Genomic DNA, 19,875 nt, shown 5'->3' with positions numbered 1-19,875 from the left:
TCTGGCTAGAGAGGAGGCTGTAGTCTCTTACTGATTCATGATGGTACAAGTGCATCAATGTATTGCTAAGATGTAGAGCACGCTAGTGCTTCAGCCATCCCAAAGGAGCTGCTTATAAGTTAGGGTAATTTTCTTAGGAGCACATGGCCCATGTGGTGGTGTTGTGCATTATAGGATCCCTTATGTTTTGTTACATAGTTAGGTGCATCCACTCTTCTAGGAAGGCTACTGGACAAGGTGGGGCATTGTTAATTCCTAGGTAATACAATGTTTCCAAACTGATTTATCTTTTTGCTTTCAAGTTTACCCTATTTTGTTAAATAATTCATTTCATATTTTTAATGGACTCTGAAGGGCTTACTACTGTTTTCCCACCAGGAGCTCTTTGAAGCATTTGAGTCTACACAGAACAAGCACGTCACAGGTGGGAAAAGAGATGGCTGTTGTCACAGATTCAGTTTGGATGTTGCTTCAGCTCTCCGGAAGCTCTTGCTGCGGGCTCCTGAGAGGGCAAAAGCCCTGCTGGAATTCTTCCAGGTGGACCAAGGCGCACACAGCTCCTCGCTCCAGCAATATTGTTCTCTACAAAACGTATTTGTTGAATTTCTTCGTGACTCCTTGAAATCTCTTCAACGGCTTCTGTGTAGTTCTGAGACTTCAGCAGAACTAGATCAAGAAGAACTAGTAGATATGATTTATGCTGCTCTCAATATAGTGACCTTTGAGATGGAGCATCAGGCAGATGAAATACGGCAACTATTCAAGGAGCTTTTGGATGTGTGCTGGGCTGAGGGCAGCCCACTGAGGGAGGAGAAGCTACTAAGCTGTATGCTGAGGAAACGGGGCCACAGCCTGTTAAGACTTTATAGCAGTGTTCTTGTAGAAAAAACAAGAGAAAAATGTCTGGTGTCAAAATCGATGCTAAAAGGTTTGTTTCACTTCTTGCTGTTTTTTCATACCTTGTTTAACAAAGGCATTGAGGAAGGGCAGTGTGACCTAATGCAAGTGATCTCTGTACTGAACAGGCTCTTGCTGTATTAACAACTGTCCAAGACAGTTCCCTCGTTTCCTATGTGACCTGTCTTATTTTCTATCAAATTTCTCTGCTTTGCTTTCTTGATACCCAGTAACAATATCCGAGTCTTAACTGCTAACACGTAGTAGTGGGATAGTATTTGAGGATATGTTGAGTCTCGTTTCTCTGTCTGAATTAACAGAAAATATGCTTGTTTCAAAAGTACCCCTTTGTACTGGAAGCTAATATTGTAATGTTTTTTAGGTTCGTCTGAGCAATTGGATACAGAGCAAACTATGATGAATTTGTTCTCAGATCCCAAAGAGGCTGCTTCCTGGAAAACCGCCTGTTTCTACTGCTTGAGCAACAGCAAGCACTTTCTGGAACAGATTCTGGTATGGCCATAATATCATTGGGAGAAACACAAATGGTGGCTAAAGTCCTTCTTCCAAGCATGTCTTGGTGTGCTCAGAAGCGTTTTGTATTCATATTGTGCTTACTAGGGGCTATAACATGCTGGAATGAAGAGGTAGCTGATAGCTCCCCCATTTTCAGCTGTGTGATGAGCTCAGAACATTAGGTGAGACTTCTAAAAGCTCATCTGCATGCAGACTGAAGATTAGATCTTCAGGATTTAAGGAGTTCTGTTTTCAAATTGTAATTTTTTGGGTAGAAGAAGCAGAACATAGGCAGGTAGTCACTCGTGAGGTATGAATTTTAAAGGTTGAACATATTTCCGTTCCTAGACAATGTGCCGATTCAGATTTCTTACATAATGTGCTTGACACAGATAATCAATCGAAAGAATCCAGAGATAATGTAGTGAGGGAGTGTGAGTTGGCTTTCTAGTAAACATTTGGAATTGTTTTTTTCCTCATGATAATTTTACTGAAGAGTAACTTGATGGCTTGGAAAATATCTTTAGGAAAGTTCCAGTTGCAGAACTTTGCTATTTTAGTGAAGCAAATACTGAGAAGGCTGCTCACTTGCTTACATAACCTGCCAGGTATTATGGGTCTCTGCATTTCAGAAGGAAATACTTCTTCCCCTTGTTTTCTAGGTGACCGCATTAACTTTACTGAAACGAGAAGACTACTCAGGCCTGCACAGCTTACTGAGGAGAGAATTCAGGCCCCTTAGCCGCCTCTTGGTATTGCTAGGGTGGACTCATTGTCAAAGCTTGGAATCAGCAAAAGCATTGCTATGGACTCTTCACAAAACTCAGGTAAATTACAGAAAGCAGGTGGTAGTATCCTAGTCTGAGTCCAGATAGTGCAATTTGTTTACTTAAGTTGTGGATTGCGTTTCTGGTTGGATTTTTTTCCTGTTTTGCATAAAAAGGTTTTAAGAAAACCCAAACAATTTAAAACCTTAAATGGTGATAATCTGATCTGTGAATTTTCTTCCAATAAAGAAATAAAATGGGAAGTTCCCAGTCAGAATATTAATCTTTCTCAAAATGAAATCAGAAAAGCTAAGATGTTAAGGTTGTAGGTAGATAACATTATTGGACACTTACTTTTCTTCTTCTATTCCTCACCTGTGAAGGGAGTATGGTTGCTCAGGAGATTCTCAGTGTCTTGCATGAGCGTCTTCACCCTTTGCTGTTATTGTAAGAGAGAGACTGTAGAGATTGTTGACTCTCAAAGGAGCTGGAGAATGTTTGATCCATGTCATTTTGTCCAGCGAGTCATCCCTAGATAGTGACTAATTCTGGTCACCACTAACCTGAGTTCAGCAACAGGGTAGCATGGAAATTTCCCGTAGTGATTCTCAAAATGAAATTATAAATGATGAGCTGTGACTGAAAGATTCAACTTGTTTGGGGGAGTCTACCTTTGAAGGAGGGAAGAGGGCTCTAACTCAGAGGTGTAGCTGCAGTTCAAATGGTGTCTGCCTGCAGGTGAATGGCTTGGATAGCAGCAGGGGGAAAACAGAGGGAGTCTTGAACTGCTGGATGATTGGGCTGGTGCTGCCTTGAGGGAATTATTGTCTATTGGTAATAGACTGAAGGTCTGTTTAGTAGCCTCTTTAAAGTGTAAGTCTTAAATAATATTTTAACAGGCAGGCTTCTGTAGTAGAAAAGCACATGGAAAGGGAGAATAACTGTCTGCTACCCAGCTTATCATATGTTGTGGGCTGTGATTAGTTCTAGAGGTCAGTGTTTTGAACTGTTATTAGGAAGCATTAACTTGCATTTTGAAAGCTAACCTTCATAGAATCATAGAATCACCAGGTTGAAAGAGACCCACAAGATCATTGAGTCCAACCGTTCCTGTGGTGCCTTAAACACCTCCAGGGAAGGTGACTCAACCACCTTCCTGGGCAGCCTGTTCCAGTGCCCAATAACCCTTTCTGTGAAAAATTTTTTCCTAATGTCCAGCCTAAACCTCCCGTAGTGTAGCTAGAGGCCATTTCCTCTTGTCCTGTCCGCTGACACCTGGATGAAGAGGCCAGCTCCCTCCTCTCCACAACTTCCTTTTAGGTAGTTGTAGAGAGCAGTAAGGTCTCCCCTCAGCCTCCTCCAGGCTAAACACCCCCAGCTCCCTCAGCCGTTCCTCATAAGGCCTGTTCTCCAGCCCCTTCACCAGCTTCGTTGCTCTTCTCTGGACACGCTCCAGAGCCTCAACATCCTTCTTGTGGTGAGGGGCCCAGAACGGAACACAGGATTCAAGGAGCGGTCTCACCAATGTCGAGTACAGAGGGAGGATAACCTCCCTGGACCCGCTGGTCACACCGTTTCTGATACAAGCCAAAATGCCATTGGCCTTCTTGGCCACCTGGGCACACTGCTGGCTCATATTCAGTCGGCTGTCGACCAACACCCCCAGGTCCTTCTCCTCCGGGCAACTTTCCAGCCAGACTTCTCCTAGTCTGTAGCACTGCATAGGGTTGTTGTGCCCCAAGTGCAGGACCCGGCGTTTGGGTTTGTTAAACCTCATGCCATTGGTCTCAGCCCATTGGTCCAGCCTGTTCAGATCCCTTTGCAGAGCCTCCCTACCCTCCAGCAGATCAACACTTCCACCCAGCTTAGTGTCATCCTCAAACTTGCTAAGGGTGCACTCAATGCCTTCATCCAGGTCATTGATAAAGACATTGAACAGGGCTGGACCCAACACTGAGCCCTGGGGGACACCACTTGTCACTGGCCTCCAGCTGGATTTAATGTCATTTCCCACCACTCTCTGGGCCCGGCCATCCAACCAGTTTTCCACCCAGGAGAGTGTGCGCCTGTCCAGGCCAGAGGCTGACAGTTTCTCAAGCAGAATGCTGTGAGAAACTGTGTCAAAGGCTTTACTGAAGTCCAGGAAGATACATCCACAGCCTTTCCCTCATCCAGCAGCCGAGTCACTTTGTCGTAGAAGGCGATCAGGTTAGTTTGGCAAGACCTGCCTTTTGTGAACCCATGTTGACTGGGCCTGATCACCCCATTTTCCTGCATGTGAAGAGAGATGTAGCTGTCTTCCATGGTCTGTAGGTGCATCAAGTGGAGGCTGTCTGATTTTGATTCTCCTTCATAGTAGCCCTTCCTTGCTGGCTTTGCAGTGAAACTGGCAATTTTCTGTCTTGAAAGTTACCATCTGGGTAAAGAGGCCTTATGAACATCCCATATGTGACATAGGCTTGCTTTTCTTCTTAACCTAGGGGCTTTGTTGTAAAAGGCTTGTTCTGTCTCTTCATTTAGGATCTGTGCAATGATTCAGTACTGAAAGATTTCTGTGATGGGCTGTGGGCTCAGGTGGAAGTTCTTGAATGGTGCATACAGCAAAACAGGTAAAATGGTTGGAAGGACTTTTTCCAAACTGTCTTGCCAAGTCTGCCTATTAGTCAATTTATGTGAATGTTCCCTAATCATCTCCTAGTGACTGTATAGCACAAGCTCTCGAAATAGCATTAGTTATGCGATTTGTTTTTCTTTTTCACTGCGGTAGTTTGGTTGAATCAGAGTGGGAGATACTACCTTAAACATTGCTGAGAGGTCTAAATCCATTTGTGCCACCTCTGTTTGTTCTCCTTTGCAGTATGACTATCTCAAGGAAGATTCTTCTGCAACACTTGCACAGTCTGGATTGCCACACTGCAGTATACGCTCTTCATCATCTCACCAATCTTCTGGCTCTGAATGAAGACGATGTTATTGAGCTTCTTCTGAAAGTTCCTGCTAGAGACCACCAGATGCAGGGTAAATGCGCAAGGTCATAAGAACACAGATTAAAAAAACCATCCATCAAGTATGTGCTGCTCAGTATTACTGCCAGGAAGAATCTCTTCTTTCGACCTAAGCAGTATCTTCCTTATTTAGAGAATTATCAGGTGTTTTGTGGAAGCTAGCTAGGGAGCACGTGGAAATGATCTTAGAATCCTTTTGGGGAGTAAACTGCCTCCCAAGAAGGAGTTGAGGTCCCTTTGATCTCAGAAGGACGGATCTCCAAAGGAGCTTTTTCGAAGTGGTAACAAGATGTTGCATATGTTCATAATGTGCTACTTGTTGTAACTTGTGTACTGTGTAATACCTTTAGCTTGAAAAGTGTGTCTTTTTTGATTTCAGCCATCTCTTCACTTTAGTTTAACATCAAAGGACAAAGTCAGATGAAAATGTCAGTATCTCATAGTGTAACATCTTGATTTTTGAAAGATATAAAATGTTTGTTGGTTTCCTTCTAGTATTAAGTCTAACCCAATCTGCTTTAATACTAAAATCAGTAAGTCTTACCTACAGGCTGTATTTACATCTGTCTTGCCTCACTTCTCTGATATTCCTGTCTTCCAGTTTGGTGCCTAAAATAGCTGAAATTACTCAACATGAGTTCCCTTAGAAGTGATTCTCCTTCCGCACGCTTTTGATTGCAGCCTGTGTCCAGGTTCAACTACTGCTCTTTTAGTGCTGTTTTTCAATAGGGCTTCTTAATGATACAGAAGCTCGGTGTTCCTGAGTATACTAGGACCTAAGAAGCTGCAATTTTTTGTGCCTTCCCTTCTATGGATGGGAATTTGTGTATGTATAGTTTCAGCCTGAGTTGTGTGGAGAGCTGTTAATGATGGATCTTGCACAAATTTTCCAGGTTGTATCATTGAGATGTTGGTTTCCCATCCTATTTTTACAAGTTTTGTTGTTAAAATTATTGACAGTTGTCTTGAATAGTCTTAAAAGACATCATGATTGAGACTCTATAGATAACTTCTAGTTTGTGCCCTGCTTTTCAAAATTAATTTTTGTTATTTTTTTTTAATCGGTTCATATGTTTTAATTCTTTTCTGCTTAAGTTCTGCCAAAACCTTTCAAAAACAGGAAGAGGCAGTCACATCTTCTGAAAGCTGCATGACTGCAGCAAAAGAATTCTAGCTGTGGTTTCTGTTCTTTTTTTTTTCAGATGACCTTAATTTACAGAACAAGTTAATGGAAGACAGGTCCTCCAGCTTTTTTAGCCCAGTGTTTATTATTAAATTAAATTAATTCTATAAACACAGTTTAATAGAATCTCCCTTAAAATGATCTTCTATTTTGAGACTTAAAGGGAAGGGAGGAGTTGTGAAGTTTTGGTTTGTATGACTTAGTGCTAACAGGCCTTTTTCTGTCCTCACCCACATATTTCCCCTTCTTCCCCTTCTTTCTGACACATCGGTCAGCTGCAGTAGTGAAACTGTAATATTAGTACTGGTTGACAGTTGTGTTCAGGCACCCTATGAATCAGTGTGTAGCACTAGCTTAGATCAGTCACACCAACCAAAGAATTGATGGGCAGAAACTTCCTCATGAATTACCGAATTCAAGGATAAGGTGTTCATATTTTTGATGTGGAGAAAAACAAGGGATAATTAAAGGATACTTCTTTGGTATTGATACAAGGAAGACGGTTGGTTTAGATGTGTATACTGACACAGATTCACCACATCCAAGTCTTTCCACGTGGGAGGAAAAAGTGTATTAAACTTGAATTTGATAATCAGTTTCCAACTTGTAGCATCTCCAGCTAGCTGTTTCTCTAAGAGGTCTGTATTTATCAGATCAATGGCTTCACCTGCCTGAAGTCCTCTTCAGGCAATGGTATTGAAGCCTTCAGATGATATGTATTAGTGTAGAACTGTTGGTGAATTAGCAGCACTTTTGTGGCCACATGGGTTCTGCAAATGATTCATATTCACATGCTTCCTCAGCTCTGTCTGCTGTTGACATTAGTTGTTGCCATTGTTGATGTTTAGAATTACATTGATGGGGAGTAACTGTTTTCAAGCTGTTTGTGCACTCAGGGCTTTTGTCTTGACTGCTCTGTAGTTTTCAGAATAGTTCAGGCTGATGCTTTCCTGCTCCAGCCTTGTGGAGGGCAGTGGTGAAACACTTTCTAGGTAATGCTGTTCAGTCCCAGAGTTTGGATGGTGACTATCAGTACATCAAACTAGTGCTTTGTGTCAAAAAAAGCTTTGGTCGTGCTTCCTCTGTGTGAGAGTAGGAAGAGAGACCATCTACCCCTTCTATAAGAATATAGGATAGTGGATTCAAGCACTAGTTTAATACTGGGGTTTGGGTTTTTTGTTGTTTTAACCTCTGTCCTGTAGTTGGATAATGCATCTAAATCCAGTATAAGAGAATAGGTGACACTATTCTGTTCCTGGATGAAGGGTATGATGTTGATGCAACTTTAACATAGCTTCCTGCTCTCATGCTCTCTTGTACTGAGAAGGAACCATGTCTCTGGCGTGTGACACTTGTTTCTCAAAAAAAAAAAAAAAAAAAAGGCGAAAGGGGAAGCGAAGGAAACTGATAATGTACTGTAATGGAGTGCAGATTGTATATGATCTGTTTGGCCAGCCATTGTAAATAGAATGAACTGTGATATTTATTTAATACAAATCTGTAGAGGTAGCGGTACTCTGTTCTCACTACAGTCATAGCCAATCTATGGATCTCTATATTTATCTGCTGTACGATAGAACACAAAATTCTAAGATGCTGGAGCAAGGCAGGATCTGTCCCTATGTTGTAAATGCAGCGGTGTGTAGTTTAACTGTGTACCTGTAATTAGACTTGTCATGAACTCGTTTTGATCATTTTGTGCTGTAGTGAGGTCCTGTAACAGACATTCACAGAAAGTTTCCTTTTCAGAAGAAGATCTAGACCTGCCTTTTGCATATTTATCTGTTGTGGGATTATTTGGGGTTTCTTTTTTCAAATGTGGTGAAGTAATACAGCAAAGCTGAGATGGAGGTGATGCTGGGGAGGAAAGACGGGTGAAATACTGCTATGTGGGAGCTGCAGGAGAAAGTTTGTTTCTCGTCTACCTTCCATCTTCCTCATCCCTATGATTTCCCTCCACAGCTGCAACACTCCCTAACACCTTGAGTCAGCAACGAAATCTGGCACTCTTTCGAGCATTTTGTGCCATGAAGTATGCTATCTATGCTCTCTGTGTGAATTCACATAAGTATTCCAAGTGCAAAGATTGTGTACACAGCCTTCTTGGTGATGTTCCTGAAGATGCAACTTTTGGAGAACCAGCAGGTGATTGGTGTCCTTTCTCAGGTTCAGGAGCTTGTGCTTCTCCATTTGCTGAGCTCTGAATTATCACTTAGTATGGGGATAATATTGCACCCTCTGTACACAGGACATTTTTATTCACTGGGCTATGAATGCTTTGCAAACAAGTATAATAGCTTATTTATGTGTATTATTACTAAAGGTAACGACACCTCAAAGAAATGCTGTCTGCCTCATTCTAAAACATTTAAAGTAATTGTATAAAAACACAGTGCAAAAAGGTGATATTAGGTATAGGATAGTAATGGCAGTGTTGCTTTTGTAAGAGCTTGTGATTTCCCTGAGCCAGAAGTGATTTAATGGCTAAAATGGGTATAATCTGAGTTTGTGCATCATTGCATGAGGTGATAATTTGTTACTGAGGGGGCAGGCACAGTGACTTTTAAAGTGTAAAATGTTAGGTTTATGTTTACTTGATTTGTGGAGGAATGATTGGCTCTGAGCACCTGGAACAGTTCCCCCTTCTAGGATTTTCTTGAAGGGCAAACATTGGAGGAACTTGCTTCTGGAAAATGTTGTAAATCTTACTTTATTTTCATTTTTATTATACAGATTGCTCTTCAGTGTTTCCTCAGTACCTTGTGAAGTGTCAGCAGTTCTTAAGGAGTCTTCCTGCTCCTCTGCGCCTTGAAGTTTTGGAGAACATCTTCTCCTTGCTTTTTGTTTCCTACAGTGACTTCCATACTAAGACTCTTCTGCCTGAGGACTATGCAGAGGATGATGATCTTGACAAGAAGAGTACTACTGTGAATGTAGAAGGCAGTGTCAGTCGGCGGTCTTCTACCTCAGGAAGTCCACAGCGTCTAACAGATGCTGAAAAGAAATTAGAGAGGCATCCGCTGGCTGCTCAGACGGTTCACATAGATACCCAGGATCTTCATGACTCAATGTCACATGGCAAAAGCTATGAAACTTCTAAGCTGAGTTACCTAGACCTGAAACACTTCACCAGTGGCGTTACTGGATTTTTAGTGGATGATGTAGCCATGGATGCCTTCCTCACATTGCTTCTCAACCATCTGGAAGAAATTCAGAGTTCTATCCCATGGGACTCCAGTAACGTGCCTTGTGAAGAGCTGGACCTTGTTGAGTGCTTGAATCTTTCCACAAGTGGAGATGCCTTTGGAAGTCGCGTGTTACAGTTTTCCAAATACCTCTCTGAAGCTCACTGGCGTTACAGGGTGGTGATGAGTAACAGAAATGCAGGTAGACTTTGTATTTGGCACTTCCTGATACATCAACACTGCTCTGTTACAGCTGTCCAGGCTGTAATAGAGGGATCTCAATTCTTAATTCCATAAGCATCTTACTGAGGGAATACATTTTAGCAGATATTGGGAGAATGGCCTAGTAGGACATCACCTAGTTCTTGCACCATTCTCCAATAGGAGTGATTTATGTTCTAATCAAAGTATAGGCTTTCTTTCTTTATTCCCCCTCCCCTTTTTGGACACACTGCTTCAGTTCACCTGTCTTTCTCCTGCCCCTTCATCACAAGTTAGGTTGAAAGTGCAGTGATATGAAGGGTCGTGGTGGTGTGTGATCCAGTGCAAACCAGATAGACTCATCTTACTCACGGGCAGAATGTTGATTTAGCCTAATCTGGAAACAAGAACACATCAGAGGAAGTTGGATTATTCTGGGTTGCAGAATACTACTCCTCAGGAGTAGTTGGAACACCACACCTGGAACCTATTTTCCCACCCTTCTCGATGTCCTATAACTTGTTAACCTTGCTACTGTCATATTGTGGATTATTGTGTTTCTTGGTCCACGCAAAGCCAATGTCCCAAGAGAGACCTGGGGAGTATGGACCTTAAATGTTCCAAGCTTCCAAACTTGTGTTCAGCTATTTCTCAGGTTTGTCCCTATCAAAGAGGGGATGTGATGGAGCTTGTGTTGAAGTAGGCAGCCCTGTGTTTCTTTAGGATAGGCAGCAGCTTACTGTGTGGTTCTCTTTCCGAGTCCTGACTTCTGACAAATGATGACAGCTATTTGGGGAACATCTTTCAGGGAAAGGCTTTTCTTGACACTGCATGTCTCTCAGGTTTTTATTTTTTAGTCTTGGCCTGACATCCCCATTACTTGCTTAATTACAGAATTGTTGACCAAGTCAAGGTTTGTATGACCCTGCATTACTGAAGAACCTAATTGTTTCAGCAAAACTGTAGTAACAAATCAAACTTTCTTTTACTGTTTTGATTCTTTTTCTTTTTGCCTTCTTTCTAGCTGTTTATGCACTTGAACTATGCTTATTTTTCTGCATAGTTAGAATAATAGAATCATTCATATTGGAGAGGACTCTTGGTACTTAATCAGGGATGCGTAGAAGGTGTAGTACATTCCAACCAACATGTGTTGGATGTGAAAACCAACGTGTGTGGATGTGAAAAACACCACATTAGTTGAATTGCATCAAAAGTACTTCGAGGTGCTGGTTTAAACTTCACTGCAGAAGGGCTCTTAGTTAAAATTCACTGTTTCCTTTGGAGATTTGCCATTGTAGCTCTGCTTATGCAGATGTGTTGATAGATTGCTTAAGGGAGACAAATAACTGTTTATGGCCTGTCCAGGTATTTGGTAATGTTTTACTTAACTGTTTCACAGAACATCAGCTTGCAGCTTCCAGGAGATACTGCTCTTTAATCAGGAGCTCCAGCTCTAAGAAACGAAGTAGATCTCAAAGGTACAAGACAGGTGGGTTGAAAAAGTGACTTGGAGAAGACACCTCTGGAATGTGCTTAAATTTGCTGAGCTCAAAGCTGAATGCTCTTAGATTTAATGGACTAGGATGAGAGAAACAGATCTATTTCCTTCAGTTTTCTAACTGAAGCATCTTAGTCTAGTTCCACTTGAATTGAGGTTATTTTCCAAAAGCTCAACTGCACAACTAAACGGTAATTAATTTAAAATGTTGCTAAGAAAGTAACTTTTCATCTGTAGTCTGATTTGGGGCAGGGAGAGAACTTTGCAGCTACAGTATCATTTCTTCCCTTTCTACACTCTATCCAATGATGGTTTGATATATTTTTGATTCCTATCACAGTAGTGTGTATGATGTGCATTTACAGGAATTTGTGGTTTATATTGGCAGCCTTAGGAGAAAGTTGGGTTCCTCACCTTTTTCAATTTGGCCTTTAAAAGGTATGTTTGTTTTTGGAATGGGTTGTTCCAAAACAAGGAGCTTTAAAGTATCTGACATAAGTTACTGATGGGCCCTCCCAACATAGTCTCTTGCCTAGCTTTTTCTCCAAAGCAGCGTATTTTGTATTTATTAGAGACATCAGTGATGGCTCATTTGTGAGATACTCTTGAAGATCTCTTGCGATTGCCTGATTTATTTGCAGCAAATTTTAATAGCCTTGTTTAGAAAAAGTGCATTTAATATTCTGGGTTTGATTTCTTTCCATTTTAGATGGGAAAGAGGGAACTTCCAGTCCATCATTAGAAAGTACAAGTAGCGAGCTAAGCACCAGTACCTCAGGTATTAAGCCACAAAAGTAATATGTCTGTCTTCTTAATGTGCATGATATTTACTTGACTAGTTACAGTGAATTATTTTTCCGTGCAGGACAGAACTGGAACTTTTCAGTTCTCAGAACTCCCACTTTTAGCTGGCTTTTTTCCTAATTAGAATAGTATATGTCTTCTGGAATAAGAAAATTATATTTTTCTTTATTTTGGCTTGCAGGAAATGGTATGCAATGTAGCAATGTGCAAACAGTTGAAGTTCATAGACTGGTATTCACATAACCTAAAACATTGTTTTACTAGGCCCTAGCATTATGTCCACATTATTTAGCTGCTAAGCAGTGTTCTGTTTGGATGAGATTGAAACTGAAGGTTCTGATCAAGTAGTGGAATGTTATGAAAATTTTTAAGAGGTCAATCGTGTTGACCTCTTTACCCTAAAGCTTCTTTGCAACTCTGCTCTTATCTTTTTGTGTTAAACATGTGAAGTACTGTTATCTGTTGGCTGTTATCTGGTGAAATGTTTTTCTGTAATGGTATCCTGATGGATTCTGTTGTCTTGCAGAGGGAAGTACCAGTAATGTATCTGTCTCGAGTGCTTTGGAAAGCAGTGTGAGACCACATCAGCAAAATCCCCTCATTCCTATGATGCTTTCCCCACCAGAATCTTTGTTGGTTTCTTGTGTTTTGAGAGGAAACTTTGTAGAAGCCCATCAGGTAAATGAGATGCATGTGTTTTGTGCATTTGAAAGTGTGATTTGGTATTGATGTTTGTGGTTGTGATAGCTGAGGCAATTCCTGCTTCTGCTCCATTAGCAAGCACAGGGCTTGAAGCAGCTGTAGTCCAAGTGAATGGGTCAGTTCAGAAGCAGAAGCAAGTGAAAGGAAAAAAGATTCCAAACCAACACCCCAGGGCTGCTGGGTTTTTTTCCTTATCTAAAAAATGCTTTCTCTAAACCTGGGTTCTCAAAGCATGAAAACATTTAATGAGAGCTGGCCAAGCTTTGTGTTTCGGCTTAAGGAAGAAGCAAAGCTCATGTGAAGACTTGTGAGGAAGCAACATCTGAACTACTTTAGTCAGTGAGGTAAAACCATGACACTGCCACTTGTAAGCTCTGCAAGAACACGTAAATATGCTTCTTAGCCAAGACAGAGCCAAAGTAGTGATTACCTTTGTTTGAAGAAGGTATTTTTGAGGCTAAATTTGCATACTGAAAACGGGCAGAAAGACAAAATTGATGTTCTATGCATTTGTAGTTCTTTGCTTCCTGACAGCTGTGCATGCATATCTCTATGTGGCTGATGCTTTGAAAAAATATCTTGAGGTCCATCAGTGATTGGATGCTCTGCAGAAAGCCATGACTTGGCTGAGTTTTTGATAGTGGAGCAGTTAATATAATTTAAGCATTGCATTAGCAGCTGGTTACTTCTCAAATTATTAGTTCTGTTTGGCATGAATCATAGAATCACCAGGTTAGAAGAGACCCACTGGATCATTGAGTCCAACCATTCCTATCGAACACTAAACCATGCCCCTTCGCACCTCATCCACCTGTGCCTTAAACACCTCCAGGGAAGGTGACTCAACCACCTCCCTGGGCAGCCTCTTCCAGTGCCCAATGACCCTTTCTGTGAAGAATTTTTTCGTAATGTCCTAGTGTGAAGCATGAAGCATTTTGGTTTTGCTTTGTTACTTTGAGTTTCAATATTACTGATGATAAATTCAAGCTTGATTTGTGTTCTGTTGTTGGTTTGATAATACGAACTTGCACAGCTCTGCTTATCTACTCTGTTTAAATTTCCAGAAGTTTTTCCTTGCTGAATAAGTTGTTTAAAATAGTTTACTTTGGAGGCCCAGTTTGATTGATTTCTCTCATAACAGTCTATTGAAGTCAGGAAGGGTCATTCAGAAAGGTATGGTTTACAAAAATTAATTCAAGTCTAGCCTTGCAGCAAATGATACTTGAGCTTTATAAAAATAGTTGAAAAATGTATCTGAGGTCCTGGTTTCTAAGCACATAAAATGCTCTAGAAAAAAAAACAACACCATTTCAGCCTGCTGTGTATGTAGGGGTGTTTTTCAGTTAATATGTTTTATTTTATTCCCTCATCTCCTCTGAAACCCCTCAAAGTTCTTTTGACCTCTGAAAACTTCTTTCAACATGCTCTAATTATATCTGTTATTTTTGAAAGGTGGCTTTGATGTTTAATCTGGATACTTCACCCTGCTATGGTGAATTGGTTTTCATGGAGCGCTACCAAGAGGCAGTGCAAGAAATGACAAGAGTGGAGCACAATATTGAGAGTCAAGCATCAGATGGCACTGGAGGCATCAGGAGGTCTGGCAGTGGCTGTTCAACACTACAAGCTATTGGGAATGCAGCAGCAGCTGGTAAGAACTGGGTTGTTTGAGTTCTCAAGAAAGGCCAGGGAGAAGTGGAAAATAGGAAAAAGCACTTTGAATACTGCCACAATGAGTGCAGCAATTGCTCAGAAGTTAGTAAGTAGTGGGGGTTCTTGACTTAAAAGGAGACTAAGAATGATGAAATTTGCTGTTGATGCCCAGTTAGGTTTATCCATTCTGCAGTAATTGTTGGTCCATGAAGCAGGCCATCTATTGAATTATTTTCCTAAAGGATTAGAGAAAAATCATGCATGACAGAATCTGAGATAAATATGCTGTTTAACTGATGATTGTGTTTTTGCTGATGCTCATAGGTATGGTATTTTATTCCATCTCGGATGTTACTGATAAATTGCTTGCAACTTCTGGAAATCTTCCCCCAACTCTCCAAGAAAACTTCTGGATCAGCAACATCCAGCTAGAGCATACTGATCCTCTGTGGGAAGTCCTTGAGGACCTCAGTCCCTCGGCAATGGCAGCATTTGACCTGGCTTGTACTCAGTGCCATCTTTGGAAGACTTGCAAACAGCTTTTGGAAACAGCAGAAAGACGACTGTATAGCAGCCTTGAAACTCGGGGTAGGCTCTTAATTTTTGTGTTGATCAGCATAAGCCTGGGAGCAGAAAATGCCTTTCTATTCTGTATTGTTTGTGCTTACATCTCATTTTGTACTTTCATGTTAGCTTCTCCTTTTTTTTCTACTCTTAACTTTTATTTTTGTCTCTTTTTGCGCAATGACTTTTCCAGGCCACCGACCTGAATTTGTTTTTCTGCACTCTGAAGGTGTAAAGGGTTTTCCCACAGTTATCCATCAAATAAGTAAAATTCTCAACTATTCCTGCACACCACAAGGGCAATCCAAGCCAGGTAGTATGCTTTGCTGATAAGATTTTTCTGTTGAAATGTTTCTCAAATTCCTGCCTTCTGTTGCAGTGGAAATTTGAACCTTCCATTTTTTAGCTTAGTATTTGAAACAAAAAAGGCATAGGGGCACCTGAGCTCAATTCTGAATAAACTAAAACACTGGACTCTCCAGGGCAGGTAGGTTTATTTTTTTCATCAGCCCTCCTGGTCGAAGTGAAGGAGTTTGAAAGGGCCAGTAGAGTCTTGCATGTCAACTAATAGCTGCAGGACTGGTGCCACAGCCAGTGGTTTGGCTACTTAGGAATTGGGATTCACTTTGAGAAACCTGGGCTGATGGGGCCCACCTGTTGGAAAAGGGGAAGAGCATCTTTGGTGCATGGGCTTGCCAAGCTGATGAAGAGGGTTTTGAACTAAAGTTGCCAGGGGAGGAGAATCTCAATCCGTCCCACTCCTACCAGTTTGATTCCAGTGCCAGCAATAGATGCCCAGAGTCTGGAGAAGGACCACAGGTCAGCAGGAGGGCACCTGAAGAGCAGGCAAAGGAATTCCAGCCAGCAAGTTGGCTTCATTGAGGGCTCAACTTCTGTGCCTCTAGGCAATGCATGTAGCGTGGGGAATGAACAAGAGGAGTTAGGCATGCCCATGTCTGCAGGCCTGTGATCTCATTGGCATTGTGGAGAAGTAGTGGGATAGCTTCTATGACTATAGTGTTGGATACAGGCCCTTTAAGGGACAGGCAGGGGAGTTGAGGATGGGATGTTGCTCTCTCAGTGGCCAGCTGGAGAGAATGGAGCTCTGGGGAAGGATGAGCCAGCTGAGAGTTTATGGGTCAGGATTAAAGGGAGGACAGGGACAGGTGGGGTTATAGTGGGGATCTGCTACAGGCCACTTGACTAGATTCTTTATAAACAGCTAGGAGCAGCCTTGCATTCATAACCGCTTGTCCTCATGGGGGGACTTCACCTACTCCAATATCTGTTGGAGGGACAACACAGCAGGGCATAAGCAATACAGGAGGTTAATGGAGCGCATTGATGATAACATCCTGCTCCATGTAACGGAGGAGCCAACAAGGAGAAGTGCTATGCTGCACCTTATTCTCACCAGTGAGTGGACCACTTGGTGGATGAGGCATTGCCTAGATTGTTGCACTTGGACAGTTTCAGTCAGTGGTTTGATATCAAAGTGGAGACCAGTGATAAGTGATGTTTTCTTTAGGGGCTGGTATTGCAACTGGTGCTGTTTAATATCTTCATGCACAGTGGGATTGAGCACACCCTCAGGAGGTTTGCCAGTGGCACCAAGCTGAGTAATGCAGTTGACATGCTGGAGAGAAGAGATGTCATCCAGGGGCACCTTGAGAGGTGGGCCTGTGCAAACTTTGTGAAGTTCAACAAGACCTGGGTTGGGGCAATCTGAAGCACAAACACAGGCAGGGCAGAGAATGGATTAGGAGCAGCCCAGAGGAGAACAAGTTGAGGGTGTTGGTTGATGAGAAGCTCAATGTGACCTGGCAGTATGGGCTTGCAGCCCAGAAAGCCAGCTGTATCCTGGGCTGTGTCAAAAGAAGCGTGACCCACAGGGCAGGGGAGATAATTCTCACCCTCTTCTTCGCTCTCATGAGACCCAACCTGCAGCATTACATCCTGCGATGGAGCCTGTAACATGAGAAGTTTGTGGACCTGTTGGAATGAGTCCAGAGGAAGGCTGTGGAGGTGATCAGAGGACTGGAGAACAGAAAGCTCCAGGGAGATCTTATAGCAGCTTTTCAGTACTTAAAGGGGGCCTACGGAAAAGTTGTGGAGGGACTTTTTACAAGGGCATTACAGTAACAGGATGAAGGGTAACAGGTTTAAGCTGAAAGAGAGAAGATTTAGATTAGATAGTAGGAAGACATTTTTTACTGTGGGAGTAGTGAGGCACTGGCATATGTTGCCCAGAAAAGTCATGGATACGCCGTTCGTGGAGGTGTTCGAGACCAGGTTGTATGGGGCTTTCAGGTACTTTATTCAGTGGGAGGTGTCCCTGCCCCTGGCAGGGTAGTTGGAACTGGATGATCTCCAAGGTCCCTTCTGACCCAAACCATTCTACGGTTCTATGAATTGGGCTAACTAGTTGTATTATAATACAATTTGGGGCCTATTTCTGTGTAAAAATATTTCAATCTTTGTTATAGTTGCTGTTTCTCTCTCCCTCTTTTTAGAAGTCTCGGATGAGAAAATAGGGAGTCATTTTCGATGCAGTATTGTAGACCTTCTGCAAGCTTGCTATCCTGCCTTGACTGAAGAAAGTATTACTAATGAAATTGTTTTATCACAAAATCTGGATGAAATCCTAAAATCATTGACATGCATAGAATGTTCTGTAGGTGAGTTACTTTTGTGATACTGACATATCGATATTCTTCTTTCTTCTCTGCCAAGTTCACAATTTCAGCTCTGAAAACAAGCACTCAGAATGTAAGAATTGCAGATTAGTTTTACACTTTGCACTTACAGTTTAAAATACTTATTTACACATACAAAGAGCATTATTACTAGACTTAAGAGTTGTCTGGACAGGTCAAAACAGACATTTAGATCAATGAGTACTGTTGAGGTTTTGTCCTATTTTGTTTCGGTCCTAATAAGGAATTCTTTAAGTGTATTTTAACCTGACAGCTTGTAGATAATTTTATGTATCCTTCCTTTTTATGTATCCTTCCTTTTCCCTTTTTTTTTAAAACAGATAAACTTAATATTTCCCAATTTTCATTTGGGTATCAAAATGTCTCTTCCTTTTCTGAAGAAGTCTTCCACAGTTGTCTTCTCAGAGCTCTCCATTATACAGCAGTGAGGCGTTTTCTTACGTTTTTTTTTCTCCATCCACCAAATTTCTAAATGGCGTGTAGATGTTTGTAAAATATTACAAGGCATTTGTGTGTTTAATGAGAAAAAATGTAGGATAGCTCTAAAGGCTAAATGTTATTGAGGACAAGGACGAAGACACCTCTGTTTTAGAGTAAGTTTGTATTAATGACATGCCAATAGGTGTATTTCAAGCCTGCCTTAATATATTTTTAACTTGGTAGAAGCATGGTTACAGTTTAGATGACTGTGCTACCTTTGTGGCACTTATACATCCAAGATTCAAGTAAGCATTGTCTGTTCTCTTAAACCAGAGTCTAAAGGGAGCCTGCTTGGCACCTTGGTGGAGCAGGCCTCTCTCAAACCAACAGAGCTGGAGAAGCACCTAGTTTGGAATCAAACACAGCTTCTGCTCAGAACTCTTGATCGACATATCCAAACCATGCCAGAGAGCAACATGCAGACGACCTTTGTGAAGGCCTTCTTTGACTACATCACTACACTAGCTGCTGTTGTGTTACGAAGCCTGAATGCAGAGCTAGGTAAGGGGTTTCTGCTGGAAAGTCTAAGCCTAGGTGAATATAGACTGTGCAATCTGCCTTAAATCTGGAAAGTAAACATGCAACATGTCTTCTCGCCAAATGTGCTTATTACCTGTGCGTAGTCAGATTGTTTGACTTCAGCCAATTATTGCCCTGCTTTTTTAATTTTATTTCTTAACACGTAGGCCACTCACAGCTAAAAAAAAAATAGCTGATGGCAGTAGGAAAATGAGAACAGAAATGTTAATTACTGACCCAAATTCTGCACTTCATTTAGACAAAGCAAACAACTCTGACCTCCAGAAATTCTCATTGCTACCCTTTAAGTCCAGATTGATTTTATTTTTATTTGCATCCAGTGGATCAGCATGCTCTGCGCTTTTCAGCTTCTGTAGAAGCAACCAGTGCCTTGCTGCTCCACAGGGATAAGGGGAAGCCATGTAGAAGGCTCTGCAAGACTGATTTTTTTTATAGAATCAGCAGATTATGTGATGTTGGTCTGTGAAAAGAAATGCACCATCAGCACATAAAGCTGTTGGAACAGGGCGTTTGCTGTGCTAGGAGAAAAAGACTTATCTGTTTTCCACTAATCAAGTTGCACTAATGTAAAATACCACAGTACTGATTTCAGATAATACCTTCCCAAGGGGATAAGAGAAAAGGGTAACAATCTGTTTTCAGACATGCTGGGTCAGCTCAGGTCACTGTGATGGCAACTGCAACTTCTGAATGGATGTAATTTGGTCCTCATTGACTAACTGCCAAAGCAAAAAAAAAAAAAAGCACGATATTTAAGGGCTGAATGAGTTTGGGGGAAATTCTGTTATATTGGAAGATAAAAGGATACAGTAAACTTCTGAGAATCTAGTCAGAGTTTTTTGATGTAACTCAGTAGTGGATACAAATTGCTTTTCAGCAATACTGGCCAGGGTTTTACTCAGTCTGTAAAATAAGCTGTACATCTGTGAGTTCTTTCTGCCTTTGCCTTCTTTGACGTGAGTAGAGCATGGGCTCACTAATCTATGTCTGGAGACTCCTCAGAAACCTATAGTACACATTTTATATCTTTCACCACAAATGCTTGTTTTAGTGTAAGTTTAGGAGTTCCTAAACTGTTTGAACCTAGATCTCATGTAAAGGCCAACGACTTTCCTCTCTACCTGTTTTGGTAATAGGTCCGGTAAAGTGTGAGCCATATG

General features: G+C 41.6%; 1 protein-coding gene across 4 annotated transcripts in view; it reads left to right on the top strand.

The window, feature by feature from the left end:
• ZFYVE26 (zinc finger FYVE-type containing 26) overlaps nucleotides 1-19,875 on the top strand; it is a 48,028-nt gene that overhangs the window by 3,667 nt on the left and 24,486 nt on the right. For 2 of the 4 annotated variants that reach the window (XM_069858190.1, XM_069858188.1), the window contains exons 5-19: nucleotides 379-928; nucleotides 1,280-1,410; nucleotides 2,076-2,240; nucleotides 4,701-4,789; nucleotides 5,038-5,198; nucleotides 8,331-8,513; nucleotides 9,102-9,755; nucleotides 11,157-11,246; nucleotides 11,965-12,033; nucleotides 12,586-12,737; nucleotides 14,214-14,412; nucleotides 14,739-15,002; nucleotides 15,172-15,291; nucleotides 17,492-17,656; nucleotides 18,449-18,676. In XM_069858190.1, the coding sequence (XP_069714291.1) occupies nucleotides 379-928; nucleotides 1,280-1,410; nucleotides 2,076-2,240; nucleotides 4,701-4,789; nucleotides 5,038-5,198; nucleotides 8,331-8,513; nucleotides 9,102-9,755; nucleotides 11,157-11,246; nucleotides 11,965-12,033; nucleotides 12,586-12,737; nucleotides 14,214-14,412; nucleotides 14,739-15,002; nucleotides 15,172-15,291; nucleotides 17,492-17,656; nucleotides 18,449-18,676 (3,220 nt within the window). The remainder of the gene's footprint in view (nucleotides 1-378; nucleotides 929-1,279; nucleotides 1,411-2,075; nucleotides 2,241-4,700; nucleotides 4,790-5,037; nucleotides 5,199-8,330; nucleotides 8,514-9,101; nucleotides 9,756-11,156; nucleotides 11,247-11,964; nucleotides 12,034-12,585; nucleotides 12,738-14,213; nucleotides 14,413-14,738; nucleotides 15,003-15,171; nucleotides 15,292-17,491; nucleotides 17,657-18,448; nucleotides 18,677-19,875) is intronic. The other 2 variants (XM_069858191.1, XM_069858192.1) reach the window with 2 other exon arrangements.

Source organism: Phaenicophaeus curvirostris, chromosome 5 (assembly GCF_032191515.1).
Source record: "Phaenicophaeus curvirostris isolate KB17595 chromosome 5, BPBGC_Pcur_1.0, whole genome shotgun sequence".
NCBI classification, from domain to species: domain Eukaryota; kingdom Metazoa; phylum Chordata; class Aves; order Cuculiformes; family Cuculidae; genus Phaenicophaeus; species Phaenicophaeus curvirostris.
The sequence above is the reverse complement of the archived record's forward strand: the minus strand, read 5'-3'. Positions and strand labels throughout refer to the sequence as shown.